Here is an 18,218-nt window from a genome sequence, read left to right on the forward strand (position 1 = left end):
GGCTCTTCTTATGTTCTTATGTATGCACTGGACTCCCAAATTGTCTTAGTGCATTAGTGCCCCTTACTGCAAATAGGAGGGTGCGGTTCCATGGGGCTGTCTGTCCAGGGTTGCCCAGTCCCCCACGCTTCAGGAAGTCCTCGTTCTTAAGACCAACCTTCCAACTGGCATCAACCCCCCCCCCCAATTCTCTTGTATTTCAGGATTAGACCCTGACCTTGAATAAGAGTTCTGGGGCTGAGCCCAGATTCAGCCTTGGCTGCAACTGGACCACTGCAATGCATTCTGTGTTTGACTGCCTCTGAAGACTCTCTAGGGACTCCAGACAAGTCCCTAGGACTTTGGGGGGAGGTTGTCAGCCTGGCCACCTTTTCCCAGTCTATTTTCAGGCAGTTTATCTTTAGCGTGGGACCTATGATTTGGGACCGAGGCGGCTGAAGGTCTCCCTGTGCACTGCTCTCATCACCAGAGGCCCTGACCCACAGACCTGCTGCAGGGCCATCTGGCTGAACACCCTCAGTGTGACATCCAGGCTACGGAATGCCGTCCCTCAAGAGGGCTGATCTAGCCACTGCCCTCTTTGCAGTGGGTAGTGAAAACTCACCAGTTGCACTGACCATGGGATACAGACATTGCCGTTGCTGTGTTTATGGTGATGCTTCCGTGGCTTCTGTTTCGGCTGTTTGACTTGCATTGTTAGCTGCCCTGAAGGTCCCTTCAGTGGGTGAGACTGGCAGGTTTACATCAAGAGATCAGTGATCAGGATAGGGCCCTCCAGTCTTGGGGACATGCACAAGCAGCCACTCGCATTGGCACCAGCCTGCCAGGGTGCCAAGGAGGAGAGGCACCCGGGGGGCCAGCAGGACCAGCAGCGCAGCTGCACAGGGCCCGCCGCCTGCCCAGGCCGCCCTCTCCTGCTGCCTTGCACGATGGTCCCCTGGGGAAGCACTGAAAGCCACGCGGTGGGGGCGGCGGCGGACAAATGAGGGTCGCCCAGTTGCCGGGCAGGGGCCCAGTCCTGGGCGGGGAGAGCGAGAAGCCCCAAGGCCGCAGCGGGCTTTCTGGGACGGGGCGCGCGGTGGCTGCCCGTCTCGCCAGCAGACCAGCCAGTCGGCCTGGGCCGCGCAGCACGACCCGCCCTTGGCAGGCCCCGCGGCGCAGGCTCGCAGGCAGGCCCTGCCGCGGAGGGAGAGCAGCTTCCTCGGCCTGATGCGCGGGCAGGTGCCTGCGCTGCGCTTGCCTTCCCGGCAGAGGCCAGGTAACGGGCCGGGCAGGCGGCGGCAGGCAGGGCGCCTTCGGGGCTCCTGCGGAGAGAGAAGGGCTCGCGGGCGCGGCCCCGCCTGCTTCGGCCCGCCCGGCTCCCTCCCCTCCGCCTCCGCCTCCGCCTGGGAGGGCGCCCGCCGCTGGCTCCTCCCAGGGCCGCCTCCGGAGCGGCCCTGCAGCTGCTTGCCGGCGAGAGCCCCTCGTGACGCAGCCGCGCCGACCGTCTTGAGCGGGCTGCCGGCGCCCAGGGCCTCCGAGGCGGGCCGCGCGCTGGAGCCGCCCCTGCCCGCCCCAGAGCGCGGCTGCCAGTCGGGCGGAGGGCGCGATGGGGACGCGCGGGGAGGGCCCGGGGCCGCTGCTGCTGCTGCTGCCGCCCCTGCTGCTGCTGCTCCTGGCCGGGGCGGGGGCCGAGCCGTGGGAGCAGCGGCTGTCGGAGGCCGGCGCGCGCTTCGGCTGGCGGAACCTGAGCTGCCCCGCCTGCAGGGTCCTCTTCGCCGCCCTGGACGCGGGCATCCAGGTGGGTGCCGCTCCGCTCCGCGCCCGGGGCCGGGCCGGGCCGGGCGCCAAGGAAGACTGAGCGGCCCGGCCTGCCGCAGCGAGCCAACGGCGTGGGAGGGCTGCTGCCGCGCGGCGCCGGGGCCCGCTTTTCCGGTCGGGGCGGTCGGGCCGCGTCGCGGCAGGCGTCCCGCCCGCTGCCTTGCCGGCCTGCGGCCGCGCCCCGCCGCCCCCGCCGGTCCTCCGCTACGGGCAAGCCCCGGCGCGGCTTCTGGGCTCGGGGGCGCTGCGTCCAGTTCTGGTCGCCACGTCTCCGAAAGGACATCGTGGGAGTGGGGCGGGTGCAGGAGAGGGCGGCCAAAACGATGCCCGGGCTGGTGCCTGAGGGGGACTCGACTGAGACCTCCAAAGTCATGCAGGGGGTGGGTGGAGAGACGCTCTTTTCCCTCTCACGTGACACCAGAACCAGGGGACACCCACGAAAGTTGAGTGTGGGGAGGGTTAGAAGAAAATATTTCTTTATTCAGCGTCTGTGGAACTTCTTGCCGCAGGATGTGGTGACGGCATCTGACCTGGATGCCTTTAAGAGGGGAGTGGACAAGTTTCCGGAGGAAAAATCCATCACAGGGTGCAAGCCATGACCTGTAGGTGCAACCTCCTGATTACAGAAATGGGCTATGTCAGATGCAAGGGAGGGCACCAGGACGAGGTCTCTTGTTATCTGGTGTGCTCCCTGGGGCATTTGGTGGGCCGCTGTGAGATGCAGGAAGCTGGACTAGATGGGCCTATGGCCTGATCCAGTGGGGCTGTTCTTATGTTCTTAACTACAATTCCCAGGAAGCCTTGCAGGTCTCTTGTTATCTGGTGTGCTCCCTGGGGCATTTGGTGGGCCGCTGTGAGATGCAGGAAGCTGGACTAGATGGGCCTATGGCCTGATCCAGTGGGGCTGTTCTTATGTTCTTAACTACAATTCCCAGGAAGCCTTGCAGGTCTCTTGTGATCTGGGGTGCTCCCTGGGGCATTTGGTGGGCTGCTGTGAGATACAGGAAGCTGGACTAGATGGGCCTATGGCCTGATCCAGTGGGGCTGTTCTTATGTTCTTAACTACAATTCCCAGGAAGCCTTGCAGGTCTCTTGTTATCTGGTGTGCTCCCTGGGGCATTTGGTGGGCCGCTGTGAGATACAGGAAGCTGGACTAGATGGGCCTATGGCCTGATCCAGTGGGGCTGTTCTTATGTTCTTAACTACAATTCCCAGGAGGCCTTGCAGGTCTCTTGTGATCTGGGGTGCTCCCTGGGGCATTTGGTGGGCCGCTGTGAGATACAGGAAGCTGGACTAGATGGGCCCATGGCCTGATCCAGTGGGGCTGTTCTTATGTTCTTAACTACAATTCCCAGGAAGCCTTGCAGGTCTCTTGTGATCTGGGGTGCTCCCTGGGGCATTTGGTGGGCCGCTGTGAGATACAGGAAGCTGGACTAGATGGGCCTCTGGCCTGATCCAGTGGGGCTGTTCTTATGTTCTTAACTACAATTCCCAGGAGGCCTTGCAGGTCTCTTGTGATCTGGGGTGCTCCCTGGGGCATTTGGTGGGCCGCTGTGAGATACAGGAAGTTGGACTAGATGGGCCTCTGGCCTGATCCAGTGGGGCTGTTCTTATGTTCTTAACTACAATTCCCAGGAGGCCTTGCAGGTCTCTTGTGATCTGGGGTGCTCCCTGGGGCATTTGGTGGGCCGCTGTGAGATACGGGAAGCTGGACTAGATGGGCCTGTGGCCTGATCCAGTGGGGCTGTTCTTATGTTCTTAACTACAATTCCCAGGAGGCCTTGCAGGTCTCTTGTTATCTGGTGTGCTCCCTGGGGCATTTGGTGGGCCGCTGTGAGATACAGGAAGCTGGACTAGATGGGCCTATGGCCTGATCCAGTGGGGCTGTTCTTATGTTCTTAACTACAATTCGCAGGAAGCCTTGCAGGTCTCTTGATGCCTGGTGTGCTCCCTGGGGCATTTGGTGGGCCTAGATGGGCCTATGGCCTGATCCAGTGGGGCTGTTCTTATGTTCTTAACTACAATTCCCAGGAAGCCTTGCAGGTCTCTTGTTGTCTGGTGTGCTCCCTGGGGCATTTGGTGGGCCGCTGTGAGATACAGGAAGCTGGACTAGATGGGCCTATGGCCTGATCCAGTGGGGCTGTTCTTATGTTCTTAACTACAATTCCCAGGAAGCCTTGCAGGTCTCTTGTTGCCTGGTGTGCTCCCTGGGGCATTTAGTGGGCCGCTGTGAGATACAGGAAGCTGGACTAGATGGGCCTATGGCCTGATCCAGTGGGGCTGTTCTTATGTTCTTAACTACAATTCCCAGGAAGCCTTGCAGGTCTCTTGTTGTCTGGTGTGCTCCCTGGGGCATTTGGTGGGCCGCTGTGAGATACAGGAAGCTGGACTAGATGGGCCTATGGCCTGATCCAGTGGGGCTGTTCTTATGTTCTTAACTACAGTTCCCAGGAAGCCTTGCAGGTCTCTTGTTATCTGGTGTGCTCCCTGGGGCATTTGGTGGGCCGCTGTGAGATACAGGAAGCTGGACTAGATGGGCCTATGGCCTGATCCAGTGGGGCTGTTCTTATGTTCTTAACTACAATTCCCAGGAAGCCTTGCAGGTCTCTTGATGCCTGGTGTGCTCCCTGGGGCATTTGGTGGGCCTAGATGGGCCTATGGCCTGATCCAGTGGGGCTGTTCTTATGTTCTTAACTACAATTCCCAGGAAGCCTTGCAGGTCTCTTGTTGTCTGGTGTGCTCCCTGGGGCATTTGGTGGGCCGCTGTGAGATACAGGAAGCTGGACTAGATGGGCCTATGGCCTGATCCAGTGGGGCTGTTCTTATGTTCTTAACTACAATTCCCAGGAAGCCTTGCAGGTCTCTTGTTGTCTGGTGTGCTCCTTGGGGCATTTGGTGGGCCGCTGTGAGATACAGGAAGCTGGACTAGATGGGCCTATGGCCTGATCCAGTGGGGCTGTTCTTATGTTCTTAACTACAATTCCCAGGAAGCCTTGCAGGTCTCTTGTTATCTGGTGGTCTCCCTGGGGCATTTGGTGGGCCGCTGTGAGATACAGGAAGCTGGACTAGATGGGCCTATGGCCTGATCCAGTGGGGCTGTTCTTATGTTCTTAACTACAATTCCCAGGAGGCCTTGCAGGTCTCTTGTTATCTGGTGTGCTTCCTGGGGCATTTGGTGGGCCGCTGTGAGATACAGGAAGCTGGACTAGATGGGCCTGTGTCCTGATCCAGCGGGGCTGTTCTTATGTTCTTAGGAGGCAGCAGCCTCTTGCTCCAGGTCTGCGAGGCAGGCCTGGGCGGACCGGGTGGCCCTCTGCGTGTGCGAGGGCAGCCCCCAGAAGCTGGGCAGGAGCCACTCGCTGGGACGGCGAGCAACGTGAGCACATCCTGGCCCCTTCACAGTGAGGGCCACAGCCGGAGAGGGTGGCTCGAGGCCATGCAGGGACAGGCAGGGGAGACAGTCTGCTCCCCTCATGCACCTGAACCGGGAAGCCACTGGACCGAGTGCAGGGAGAGCTGGGACGCACCAAAGGAGATACTTCTCAACCCAGTGTGGAATCAGTCTGTGGAACTCCTTGCCACAGGAAGTACAGGCGGCATCTGGCCTGGATGGGCAGCCCTGCTGGATCAGGCCAGAGCCCACCTGGCTCAGCTTCCTTAGTCTCACAGTGGCCTACTAGGTGCCTCAGAGAGCACTCAAGCCAGCGTGGCACCTGTTGCCCCTCCCCTGCACCTGCCGTTCCGAGAGGCTGCCTCTGGAACCCAAGGCTGCCAATTTCCTGAGAGTTCTGAGTGCTTCAGTATCTGCTCAGGATCTTCCCAGGAAGTGAAACCAGGTTGACCAGGCTGTAGTTCCTGGATCTTCCCTTCTCAAGTGAGGAGCAGCAACTGCTCATCTCCAGTGTTTGGGTGCCTCATTCGTTCTTAAGAACATCAAAAGAGCCCTGCTGGATCAGGCCAAGGGCCCATCTAGTCCAGCTTCCTGTATCTCACAGCAGCCCACCAAGTGCCCCAGGGAGCACACAAGACAGCAGACACAACCTGCGTCCTGGTGCCCTCCCCTGCATCTGGCCATCAGAGGCAGCCTGCCTCTAAAACCAAGAGCTTGCACAGACCTACTATGACTTGTAACCCGTAATGAGCTTCTCCTCCAGAAATTTGTCCAATCCCCTCTTAAAGGGAACCAGGCAAGATGCCATCACTACTTCCTGTGGCAAGGAGTTCCACAAACTAATTACACACTGGGTAAAGAAATATTTTCTTCTGTCTGTCCTAACTCTCCCAACACTCAACTGTCATGGATGTCCCCTGGTCCCGGTGTTGTGTGAGAGGGAAAAGAGCATCTCTCTATCCACTGTGTCCATCCCCTGCGTGATTTTGTATGTCTCAATCATGTCCTCCCTCAGGCGCCTCCTTTCTAGGCTGAAGAGGCCCAAACGCTGTAGCCTTTCCTCATAGGGAAGGTGCCCCAGTTCAGTCATCATTTTGGTCACTCTCTTTTGCACCTTTTCCACTTCCACTATGTCCTTTTTGAGATGTGGTGACCCAAACTTGATGCAATACTGCAGGTGTGGCCTTCCCATCAGTTTCTATAATGGCACTACATATTAGCCTTCGTATTCTTAATACCTTTTCTAATTATCCTAAGCATGGTATTGGCCCTCTTCACTGTCACCGCACATTGGTGACACTTTCATCGACCTGTCCACCACCACCCCAAGATCCCTCTCCTGATCAGTCACAGCAAGCTGGAGCGGACCTATGGAAGACTGTTAGTCCAAGTGATCGGCTCAGTGGAAAGCGCTGGCAGGGGCTTCTTGAGGGTGGTGTTTCTCTGTTTGTCAGAGAGGGAACAGAATGCAACAGACTTTGGGCCCAATCCTATCCAACTTTCCAGCACTGGTGTAGCTGCAATGCAACCCCAACATAAGGGAACAAATGTTTCCATACCTTGAGGGTGCCTCTGTGACTGCCTCCCCACTGCAGGATAGAGCACATACTCCATTGGCACAGCTGCACCGGCACTGGAGAACTGGATGGGATTTGGTCCTAAGTCCAGGGGCACCTGACTCCTCCTCTGTGGAGTCAGTGTGGCTGCAGATACCGGGCCCCCCAAATCATGTGGCACCGGAGTGCTGCTCTCCCACTCTTTGCCAAAATGCAGAGGTGGGTCTTGACTTGCAGGAAGAAATCAGGGAGGCGCCCAGAGTTGGAGTGTGGGAGTCAGTCTGTGTTGGATTTCGCAAGGAACTAAGTTGTGGGGCTGGACTGGACAAGCTAGCTGGCCGTCAAGTGCTCAGAGCCCAGAGGGGGATCCTGCTGCCTGTGTGTTGGGGTCCTTGTAGCCCCATCCTGCTTGGTGCTAGGAGTGCAGGGGGGAGGCTGTGCCGCTCCACGTTTGCCCCACTGACGGACTGTCTGTCCTTCTCTGCATTGCAGCTGGACACCAGTGCCGAGCGTATCCAGCACCTGGCAGTGAAAGTTTGCATCAACTTGCGCCTGGCGCGCACAGAGGTGTGCAAGGAGATAATCGGCCTCTTTGAGCACGACATGGTGACGGCCTGGCTGCGCTCTGTCCTGCGCCCCGCCGAGATCTGCGGCCTCCTGGTTGGCTCCCGCTGTGGCCACTGGGACATTTACTCGGACTGGAACGTCACGCTGCCAGCCACGCCCAAGCCGCCCGTGCGGCCCCCAGTGCCCCCCGCCGCCTGGAGCCCCCACGGCCAGGGTGCTGTTCCTCACTGACCTGCACTGGGACCGCAGCTACACGCCCGGCAGTGATGCTGCCTGCAAGGACCCCCTGTGCTGCCGGGGCGGGCGGCCGCGGCAGGGGCAGGGGGCCGGCTACTGGGGTTCGCACAGCAAGTGCGACCTGCCCCTCCACACTCTGGAGAACCTGCTGCAGCATCTGGCTGCTGCCGGGCCCTTCGACATGGCCTACTGGACCGGAGACATCCCGGCACACGACGTCTGGCAGCAGACCCGTGAGGACCAGCTGCTGGCCCTGCGGACGGTGACCGGCCTCATCCAGAAGTACCTGGGGCCCCTGCCGGTCTACCCTGCCGTAGGCAACCACGAGTCTGTGCCGGTGAACGCCTTCCCCCCTCCCTATGTGCCCGGGAACCAGTCGTCAGCCTGGCTGTATGATGCCATGGCCCAGGCCTGGCAGCAGTGGCTGCCCCCCGCAGCCCTGCAAACCCTCAGGTAGGGGGGGCGGAGCAAGCAGCAGCATCACACAGCAGGCACAAGGGGGTGCCCAGGAGGCAGTGTGCTCAGTCCAGTGTCCCTGGGGGGTGGAGCTGCAGTGCAAACAGGGTGGAGCCTGACTGACCTCCGGAAGCCACATCCTTCCTCCTCTCCGGGCAGCGAGAAGGGCTGGTGTCAGCTCAAGGTGCGCAGGGAAGGAGGAAGCCCCAGGAGGGGGGGTGGCTAGTGGCAGGGGCAACATTATCCTGTTCGGATTGAGAGATGCTGGAGAGCAGAGACCACCGTGCTTCTGCCACTTGGGAAATGGTCTCCACAGAAGCAGGTGTAGCCACCACAAACCTCTCTGGCTGCCCACCTGGGTCCCCACATGCCTGCCTGCATTTCCCTGCCTCCCCAGGCTGTGTTCCGAGTGACCGCTTGGGGTGGGGTTAGAGTTAAGCTCCTCTTGCTCTCTGGGTGCTCTGATCTGGGCTGTCTCCAACACAGGCTGGGGGGCTTCTACACCCACCGGATCCAGCCAGGCCTCCGTCTCATTTCACTCAACATGAACTTCTGTTCTGAGGCCAACTTCTGGCTGCTCATCAACTCCACAGACCCAGCCGGGCAGCTGCAGTGGCTGGTGCAGGTCTTGCAGAGGGCAGAGGAGAGCGGGGAGAAGGTGAGGGCCTGGAGCAGGGCATGGCAGTGGGGGTCATTGCTGAGAACTGACCAACAGGCACCTCTGTGTGGGAGAAGGTAGCTGCTGCCTTGCCTGCGGTTCCTGACCAGGCCGGCACCTTCCCTGCAGAGCCAGCCTGCCTGGGCAGGGCGGGCACTGGCTCCCACCTGCCCCATCCTCAGCAGCTCTTCCTGGTTCCAGGTGCACATCATCGGCCACATCCCGCCCTCGCATTGCATGCGCTGCTGGAGCTGGAACTACTACCACATCCTCAACAGGTGAGGCGTCCAGACCTGTCGGTGCGACTCCCAGCCTTGCCAGTCCAGTGTGGGGTTCTGGGAAGGGGGTCCACAGCGACACAGCCTCTCTCTCCCCCTTCCGGCATCAGTCCCAAGGGGCTGCTTCTGCAGAATTGTCCAGGCCAGGGAAATAGAGGCTGCCTCAGAACCTCGCCCAGGTGTGTGTCCATGGGGTCACGACCTGCACGCGCAGCTCCAGCAAGAGCTGCCTTGCATGCAGGTTTCAGAATGTCGAGGCTCCCAAACATCCTGCTTGCCTGTCCCTGGGTGAACAGAAGGCTGGCCGGGCACCAGGCTGTTCCCAGCAGGAGAGCGGTTGGCCGGCAAGGAAGCCTCCCACCTGCCCCACAGGCTGCAGCGTCTCCAAGGGCAGGCCAAGCCCCGCAAGTTGTTGCTTGACCAGAGCTGCGAAGCCGCTGCTGTCTCCCAGGTCAGCCCACAGTGACTCCAGCCACTTGCCTGCACTGGCTGGCAGCTACTCCAGCAGTCCGGCAGGCAGAGGAGGATTTGCTGCAGGTGGAGGGGGGGAGGCTCTGCCCACAGAGCTCCAGTGCCACCCCTCAGTTCCTGGATTCATGCCATTTGCGTTGCTGCTGGATCACTGCAGGACTGGGGGGGCACCATGCTGCAGGAAAAGACGCGTTCAGGGGGGAAGGCTTGGCCAGGCTCCTTACCCCCCTCGGTCTGGGGGAGGGCTGTTCAGCCTCCGTGCCTTGCAGCGTGAAGTGGTTCTGTCTGTTTTGGTGGTTGGCCCACCAACCCCCACCCCGTGGTGCCAGGCCAAAGGGCTGCTTCGTCAGAAGTGAGTGGCTTCACCAGGGACAGAGCAGAGTCTGGATCCGCCTGAGCCTTGACTGGCTTGTCCCCAGAACCTGGGACGGGCTGGGCCTGCAGAGCAGGTGCCTTGTGGTGCCCAGGGCTCCGCCTTGGGCTTACCTGGATGACAGCTGGGCTGCTGGGGCAGCAAGAGTTGCCTGCCTGCCTGCCTGCCTCCTGCTGCTGCTGCAGAGCCCACTCGAAAGGCGTTTCTGGGTCTTTGTGAGCTGCCTCGGGGCCCCAGCCAGATTTGGCCAGGCGGTGGGATGGGCTCAGGGTCCTTCAGCCCCTCTTGTGAAATTCTCTGGGACCAGCCGAGGCTGCCCCTGGCACGGCTGCCTCCTCTGTTGGTCCCCAGCAGTGGCACAGGAGAACCCCTTCCCTCCCCACAGGCCTGTCCTGCTAGCAAACCTCGGCTTCCCAAGTCACGGGGGCCCTGGGTCTCCGCCCACCCCTGCTTCCTCCGTATCTCTGTAGGTTTGAGGGCACTGTGGCTGGGCAGTTCTTTGGACACACACACTTGGATGAATTTGAGCTGTTCTACGACGAGGAGACACTGACCCGCCCCGTGGGGGTTGCGTTTGTGGCTCCCAGTGTCACTACTTACATCAACCTCAACCCAGGTGAGCTGCTGCCCTCCCCCCTGGAGAGGGGTATGCCCCCTCCCCTGTGCATGCTGCAGCCCCTTTCCACCGGGCGGGCAGTGCAACCAGGGCACAACCAAGCTGAAGCCGCTTCTCTCTGCTCCAGGGTACCGAATCTACCACCTGGATGGCATCTACCCCAGCAGCTCTTACTTGGTCCTTGATCATGAAACTTTCATCTTGAACTTGACAGAGGCGAACGCCCCTGGGGCAGTGCCCCACTGGAAGCGCCTCTATGGGGCACGGGAGGCCTACAGCTTGCCCACAGCCTTCCCAGCAGACTGGGACCAGCTGGTACGTCGCTTCCAGAGTGAGGAGCGCCTCTTCCACAACTTCTGGTACCTCATGTACAAGGGCAACCCTCCCAGTGAGCCTTGCCGCGCTGCCTGCAAGACGGCACTGCTCTGCGCGCTCCGCACCGGCCGTGCCAGCGACCCTGAGCTCTGCAAGCCCCTGAGCCCTCAGCTGCCCTTTGCGGAGGTTCTGGCCTGGTGGCGACGGAGACGGCTCTGCTAGGGAGGAAGGCCCAGGAGTGCTCGGTGCTGCCCCCGTGTGGTGAGGTGCACTCAGTGGTGCCTGGAGTGGCACTTCTGGAGGGGGGGCCCTGCTGGAAGCAACCCACACCTTCCTCCTCTGTACCTGGGGCTGTAATGGACAAAGGCCAAAGGGTGCTGTGCAAGTCCCGGACGGGGGGGGGGGGGATGCGATCTGAACCCAGGCAGAAGCCGGAGGAGAGGCTGTCCTCCATTTTGGGGGGGAGGGGTGGTTGACCTGAAGGAGGTGTCAGAGGCCCAACTTGGGGAAGGGTTTGGGGGCAGGTGTCAGTCTTGGTCTTCATGCTTTGCCAGTCCCCCCCCCCCCTCCTGGCACATCTTTGGCTGCAGTCAGTCTCTTCCCCAACCCCGTGCGTGTGGGGCTGGTAGGCAGTGACAGCCTCCCAGGGAGGGCTCTGCAGTCCGCGCAGCAGTGCCTCTTCCGCAGAGCAGGACCCTGGCAGTGGGATGTGGTTGGCTGCGTGGAGGCTGGACTCTGCTGTGATGGCACTGGGGGCTGCATGAGACGTACCCCCCACCCCCACTGGGTCTCCAGTTCTGTGTCTGCCAAGGAGCTGCCCTCATCCCCCTGATGGGGAGGTCAGAGCGAGTACTGGGATGTGAAGCGCCCCCCCAGGCTGCTGTCGCTGGGCCTCTGATGGGGGGAAGGGAGTGTGCTGCAGGTGCATTTGTTGTGTGCCCGTACCTTAAATAAAGGCCCCCTGCCCTCCAGTCCTCGCTGCTCCCTCTTTTTGCTCTGAGCTGTTTCATGTGTGAAGAGGACTTTGAGCTGTGGGGGCTGTTTTTGGATGCCCCGCCGTTGCCCAGAACCACATAGGAGCCTCTCCAGGGGTCGGCCTCAGCGACCCTGAAGTCTCTGCTCCAGCCAGCCGTGGGGGGGGGCTTTTGCTGGAGTAGTTCTAGTGCTACAGGGTGGGCACAGAAGAACCAGATGCCCCGTTGCCCCTTCCAGCCCAGTGTCCTGATTTCCCAGGGCTGATAGCGGATACCTATCAGAAGCTCAGGAGCCAACGGCACCAGGACCCCCCCTTTTCTCCCTGCATCTTCAGCACAGAGAGCGCATAGACTAGCCAGGTGCCAGGTAGTCTTCAACACTCCTTACCACCACCTCTGAATTTCTCTAGGCGTCTAGATCCCTTTGAAAGCTGCCACCCATCTCAGGGCAAGGAACGGACCCTGGGTTTGGGGGCCCACGAAGGAATGGTCCCCTTCCGGCTTTGCCAACAGCCCCGTGTCAGTCCCCCACCTCTTCCAAAGGAGGGAGGCTGCTGGTTCCTTGCCACCATCCCCTTCCCACACCCCAAAGGGGGGCACTGTCCAGGCCCTTGTGGGTGGCAGAGGGGACTCCTGCTGAGATCAGAAGCGGCCAGCTCTCCACTTTTCCCTGGGGCAGGCAGGGCACTCTCCTCGTCCCCCCCCCAGCTGAGAAAGGAAGTGCATGGCCAGCTGGCATGCTGCACAGGCAGAGAAGGAGGGTGTGCAGCACCACCAAAGGGCAGGGGTGTGTGCCAGGGCTGCCTCTGCAGAAGTGCTCCCACACTCTGGCTTGAATCTGCTGCTGCCTCAACCAGTGCCACTGCAATTCAGGTTGCAGGACCATGTCAAAAAGGGGCTGGCAGAGATGGACCAAGGCTTGGTGCAAATGGACAAAAGCAAGCACACTCTGGGGTCCTGCTGGTGTCTGCCCAGAGATCTTGGAGAACTCAAATGTGGCATTACAGGTTTCCTGCAGCACTCAGCCCCTGAATCAGAGGCCTGGAAGGGAACCAGCACAACACTGGTGTTTCAGGAAGGAGTCGGGGGAGGCATAAGAACAAAAAAATAGCCCCACTGGATCAGGCCACAGGCCCATCTAGTCCAGCTTCCTGTATCTCACAGCAGCCCACCGAATGCCCCAAGGAGCACACCAGGTAACAAGAGACCTCATCCTGGTGCCCTCCTTTGCATCTGGCATTCTGACATTGCCCATTCCTAAAATCAGGAGGTTGCGCATATACATCGTGGCTTGTAATGCGTAATGGATTTTTCCTCCAGAAACTTGTCCAATCCCCTTTTAAAGGCATCCAGGCCAGATGCCGTCACCACATCCTGTGGCAAGGAGTTCCACAGACCAACCACACGCTGAGTAAAGAAATATTTTCTTTTGTCCTAACTCTCCCAACACTCAATTTTAGTGGATGTCCTCTGGTTCTGGTGTTATGTGAGAGTGTAAAGAGCACCTCTCTATCCACTTTATCCTTCCCATGCATAATTTTGTATGTCTCAATCATGTCCCCCTTCAGGTGTCTCTTTTCAAGGCTGAAGAGGCCCAAACGCCGTAGCCTTTCCTCATAAGGAAGGTGCCCCAACCCAATAATCATCTTAGTTGCTCTCTTCTGCATCTTTTCCATTTCCACTGTCTTTTTTGAGATGCAGCGACCAGAACTGGACACAATATTCCAGGTGTGGCCTTACCATAGATTTGTACAACGGCACTCATAATATTAGCCGCTTTGTTCTCAATACCTTTTCTAATGATCCCAAGCATAGAATTGGCCTTCTTTACTGCCGCCGCACTTTGGGTCAACACTTTCATTGACCTGTCCACCACCACCCCAAGATCTCTTGCCTGATCTGTCACAGACAGATCTGTCACAGATCTGTCACAGAACCCATCAGCCTACATGTGAAGTTTTGATTTTTTGCCCCAACTTGCATGACTTTACACTTACTGACATTGAAAAGCACCTGCCATTTTGCTGCCCATTCTGCCAGTTGGGAGAGATCCTTCTGGAGCTCCTCACAATCACTTCTGGGCTTAACCACTCGGAAAAGTTTGGTGTCTTCTGCAAACTTTGTAACCTCACTGCTCACCCCTGTCTCCAGGTCATTTATGAAGAGAGTGAAAAGCACCAGTCCCACGACAGATCCTTGGGGCACACCGCTTTTCACTTCTCTCCATTGTGAAAATTGCCCATTGACACCCCCTCTCTGTTTCCTGGTCTTCAACCAGTTCTCAATCCAGGAGAGGACCTTCCCTGACTGCGGAGTTTTTTCAGCAGCCTTTGGTGAGGGACCATGTCAAACGCCTTCTAAAAGTCCATATATATAGTGTCCATGGGTTCTCCTGCATCCACATGCCTGTTGACCTTTTCAAAGAATTCTATAAGGTTCGTGAGACAAGACTTACCCTTACAGAAGCCAGGCTGATTCTCCCTCAGCAAGGCCTGTTCATCTATGTGTTTTGAGATTCTATCTTTGATGAGGCATTCCACCATCTTACCTGGAGCAGACATTAGGCTGACCGGCCTATAGTTTCCCGGGTCCCCCCTCCTTCCCTTTTTAAAGATAGGCATGACATTTGCTATCCTCCAATCCTCTGGCACCGTGGCCATTTTGAGGGACAAGTTGCATACCTTAGTCAAGAGATCAGCAACTTCATTCTTTAACTCCTTAATAACTCTTGGGTGGATGCCATCAGGGCCCAGTGACTTATTGATCTTGAATTTATCAATTAGGTCTGAAACATCTTCTCTTTTAACCTATATCTGACTTAATTCCTCGGTCAAGAGGGGCCATTCAGGAAGCGGTATCTGCCCGAGGTCTTCTGCTGTGAAGACAGATGCAAAGAACTCATTTAATTTCTCTGCCATCTCTAAGTCTCCTTTTATCTCCCCTTTCCCTCCCTCACCATCCAGAGGGCCAACTGCTTCTCTGGCGGGTTTCCTGCTTCTAACATATTTGAAGAAGCTTTTATTATTCCCCTTAATGTTGCTGGCCATGCGTTCCTCATAGTCTCGCTTGGCCTCCCGTATCACCTTCTTACATTTCTTTTGCCACAGTTTATGTTCCTTTTTATTCTCTTCATTAGGGCAAGACTTCCATTTACAGAACATGGGCACCTGGCCTCATAGGTAGCCCTGGAGCTAAGAGATCTACAAGAGTAACTGACCCAGTTGAGAGATAGGGATTAATAGAGATAGCCAGCTAGCTTTATTATTTTATTGCTGATATGTTTCTTAGATGTTAATTGGAGAAAGAGCTCAGTGCCTACAAGGAATAGAATTAAGCCTAGAGGGTCTCAGTGTCCCTGGACTGAGGCACTGGCACATACAGGATGGTGGCAGTACTACTGAGCAGAGGGCCTTGAGGGCTTTAGGGTTCAAGAACCAAGAACCCTGAGCATCCAAACCCCCCTAAATTTACGACAAGCCCCCACCTTGACTGCATAGCTTTTTTGTTGTTTTTATTTAGGGGTACTTACACTACCCCTAAATAACCCTACACTGGTTTGCTGCCCTCTTCTCAAGGGAAGAGAAGGGTGGTGTTTGGGGCCCTGGATTCCTCGTCCTGCTGCTGAACTCGCACAAATGCTTAACTCGCGATGCCTTACCTGGCACTTTGTTCCCAAGGCGCTTGGTTTCCCAGAGGCATCTCAAATTAGACTGGCAAGTTGATCATCCCTGCTGGCAAATGGGGGCGGGAAGCACTGGTGAAGTTAGGTAGCCTCTTGAAGAGTGAGCCCCACTGAGGGGGGGTTGGGTCATACCATTCCTTAGTTTTTTGAGCAAGGCAGCCAACAGGCAGGGGCATGGAGGAGAGTCAGTGTGTACCACTTCCTGCACTGGTGCTTTTCAACTTGTTCATAAATGGCCGGGAGACAGGGTTAAGCAGCAAGGTGGCTACACAAATCGGTTTTGAGTGGTGAAGTCCAGAACAGATTGTGAGGAGCTCCAGAAGGATCTCTCCTTTAAAAGGGGATTGGACAAGTTTCTGGAGGAAAAATCCATTACGGGGTACAAGCCATGATGTGTATGCGCAACATCCTGATTTTAGAAATGGGTTATGTCAGAATGCCAGATGCAAGGGAGGGCACCAGGATGCAGGTCTCTTCTTATCTGGTGTGTTCCCTGGGGCATTTGGTGGGCCGCTGTGAGATACAGGAAGCTGGACTAGATGGGCCTATGGCCTGATCCAGTGGGGCTGTTCTTATGTTCTTATGTTCTCCAAACTGAGAAAATGGGCAGCAAAATGGCAGATGCATTTCAATGTAAGTAAGTGTAAAGTCAGGCACATTGGGGCAAAGAATGTGTTGGCAACCTTCAGTCTCGAAAGACTCTGGTATCGTGCTCTGAATGGTGGTTCTGGAACAGCGTCTAGTGTGGCTGAAAAGGCCAATCCAGGAGTGACAATCCCTTCCACACCGGGAGCAAGTGCAGTCTGTCCCTGGTCTGTCTCCCTGGCTATGGGCCCATTCTCACAACATGACCGAGCCAATGCAGGCATCTGTTTCAGCAGTGCATACATGCTAGGGATTCCAGCACGTTCCAGGACTGTGTTGTTAGGAACTTTGTCCTGCCAGGTGATGCCGAGAATGCGTCGGAGGCAGCGCATGTGGAAAGCGTTCAGTTTCCTCTCCTGTTGTGAGCGAAGAGTCCGTGACTCGCTGCAGTACAGAAGTGTACTCAGGACGCAAGCTCTGTAGACCTGGATCTTGGTATGTTCCGTCAGCTTCTTGTTGGACCAGACTCTCTTTGTGAGTCTGGAAAACGTGGTAGCTGCTTTACCGATACGTCTGTTTAGCTCGGTATCGAGAGAAAGAGTGTCGGAGATCGTTGAGCCAAGGTACACAAAGTCATGGACAACCTCCAGTTCATGCTCAGAGATTGTAATGCAGGGAGGTGAGTCCACATCCTGAACCATGACCTGTGTTTTCTTCAGGCTGATTGTCAGTCCAAAATCTTGGCAGGCCTTGCTAAAACGATCCATGAGCTGCTGGAGATCTTTGGCAGAGTGGGTAGTGGCAGCTCACATATAGGCTAATGCAGTGTTCTCAAACTGTGGGTCGGGACCCACTAGGTCGGCCACTAGCCATTTCCAGGTGGGTCCCCATTCATTCAATATTTAATTTTTAATATATCAGACCTGATGCTACCATGGGATGTGACTGCATTTGGGGAAATGTAACAGATCAGTACTTTTAACAAGCCACTGTGTATATGCTTTTAACAATGATAGTCAATGGCACTTACTCTGGGGTAAGTGTGGGTAGGAGTGTTAAAAAAATTTCTGCTTGACGATGTCACTTCCAGTCATGACATCACTTCTGGTGGGTTCTGACCAATTTGCATTCTAAAAAGTGGGTACCAGTGCCACAAGTTTGAGAATCACTGGGCTAATGGGTTCTGAGCTGTCTGTGGCAGATCAGGAGAGGGATCTTGGGGTGGTGGTGGACCGGTCGATGAGAGTGTCGATCCAGAGTGCGGCGGCAGTGAAGAAGGCCAATTCTATGCTTGGGATCATTAGGAAGGGTATTGAGAACAAAACGGCTAGTATTATAATGCTGCAGTACAAATCTATGGTAAGGCCACACCTGGAGTATTGTGTCCAGTTCTGGTCGCCGCATCTCAAAAAAGACATAGTGGAAATGGAAAAGGTGCAAAAGAGAGCGACTAAGATGATTACGGGGCTGGGACACCTTCCTTATGAGGAAAGGCTACGGCATTTGGGCCTCTTCTGTCTAGAAAAGAGGCGCCTGAGGGGCGACATGATTGAGACATATAAAATTAGGCAGGGGATGGATAGAGATGCTCTTTAGACTCTCACAAAACACCAGAACCAGGGGACATCCACTCAAATTGAGTGTTGGGAGAGTTAGAACAGACAAAAGAAAATATTACTTTACTCAGTGTGTGGTTGGTCTGTGGAACTGAAGTAATCCACTCTGGGTATCCCCTTTTTTCCTTTCTATTCCTGGTTATGCTTATTGGGGTGTGTGTGTGTACTCCCCATTAAGCATGTGAGATAGAGGCTTAGCTTGAAAGGGCCATTTTCTGGAATACTCAAAAATCTGCACCATGGCAAAATCTGAATTTACCCCCCCCCCCCCAGTGAAGGTTACTAGGATGGGGGAAGCGGCACTGGCCCTCTGCTTCCCTTAGGTCAATGGGCTGCCACCTGACTCAAGGAGACACTCCAGTGAAGTCAGAATCCACCTATCACAGCCAACCCTGAAGGCTGAGGCAGCTGGACAGGGCAGGCCTGGTAGCCTTTGCAAGATCCAGCCAGGGGGCTTGCCAGCCAGCCAGCCGCACGGAGCTGGTCAATCCTGGCTCATCCTCTGACTTTGCACTTCAGAATGGACTCTGAAACCTATGTCTGTGGAACTGAAGAGTTTAAGAAATGGGCTCTGTCAGAATGCCAGATGCAGGGAGGGCACCTGGATGCAGGTCTCTTGTCTTGAGTGCTGCCTGAGCCATCT

The 18,218-nt window shown here is 56.8% G+C and overlaps 1 protein-coding gene across 1 annotated transcript; it reads left to right on the top strand.

Moving 5' to 3' along the window:
* Positions 1-1,452: 1,452 nt before the first annotated feature.
* Positions 1,453-11,689, top strand: SMPD1 (sphingomyelin phosphodiesterase 1). The gene is given in 7 exon segments (XM_066619784.1): positions 1,453-1,780; positions 7,240-7,494; positions 7,496-8,004; positions 8,494-8,665; positions 8,867-8,943; positions 10,258-10,403; positions 10,531-11,689. Coding segments are annotated over 7 exon segments (1,761 nt in total). The 5' UTR covers positions 1,453-1,588; the 3' UTR covers positions 10,941-11,689.
* The last annotated feature ends 6,529 nt before the right edge of the window (positions 11,690-18,218 follow it).

Source organism: Tiliqua scincoides, chromosome 3 (genome assembly GCF_035046505.1).
Source record: "Tiliqua scincoides isolate rTilSci1 chromosome 3, rTilSci1.hap2, whole genome shotgun sequence".
Taxonomy (NCBI): domain Eukaryota; kingdom Metazoa; phylum Chordata; class Lepidosauria; order Squamata; family Scincidae; genus Tiliqua; species Tiliqua scincoides.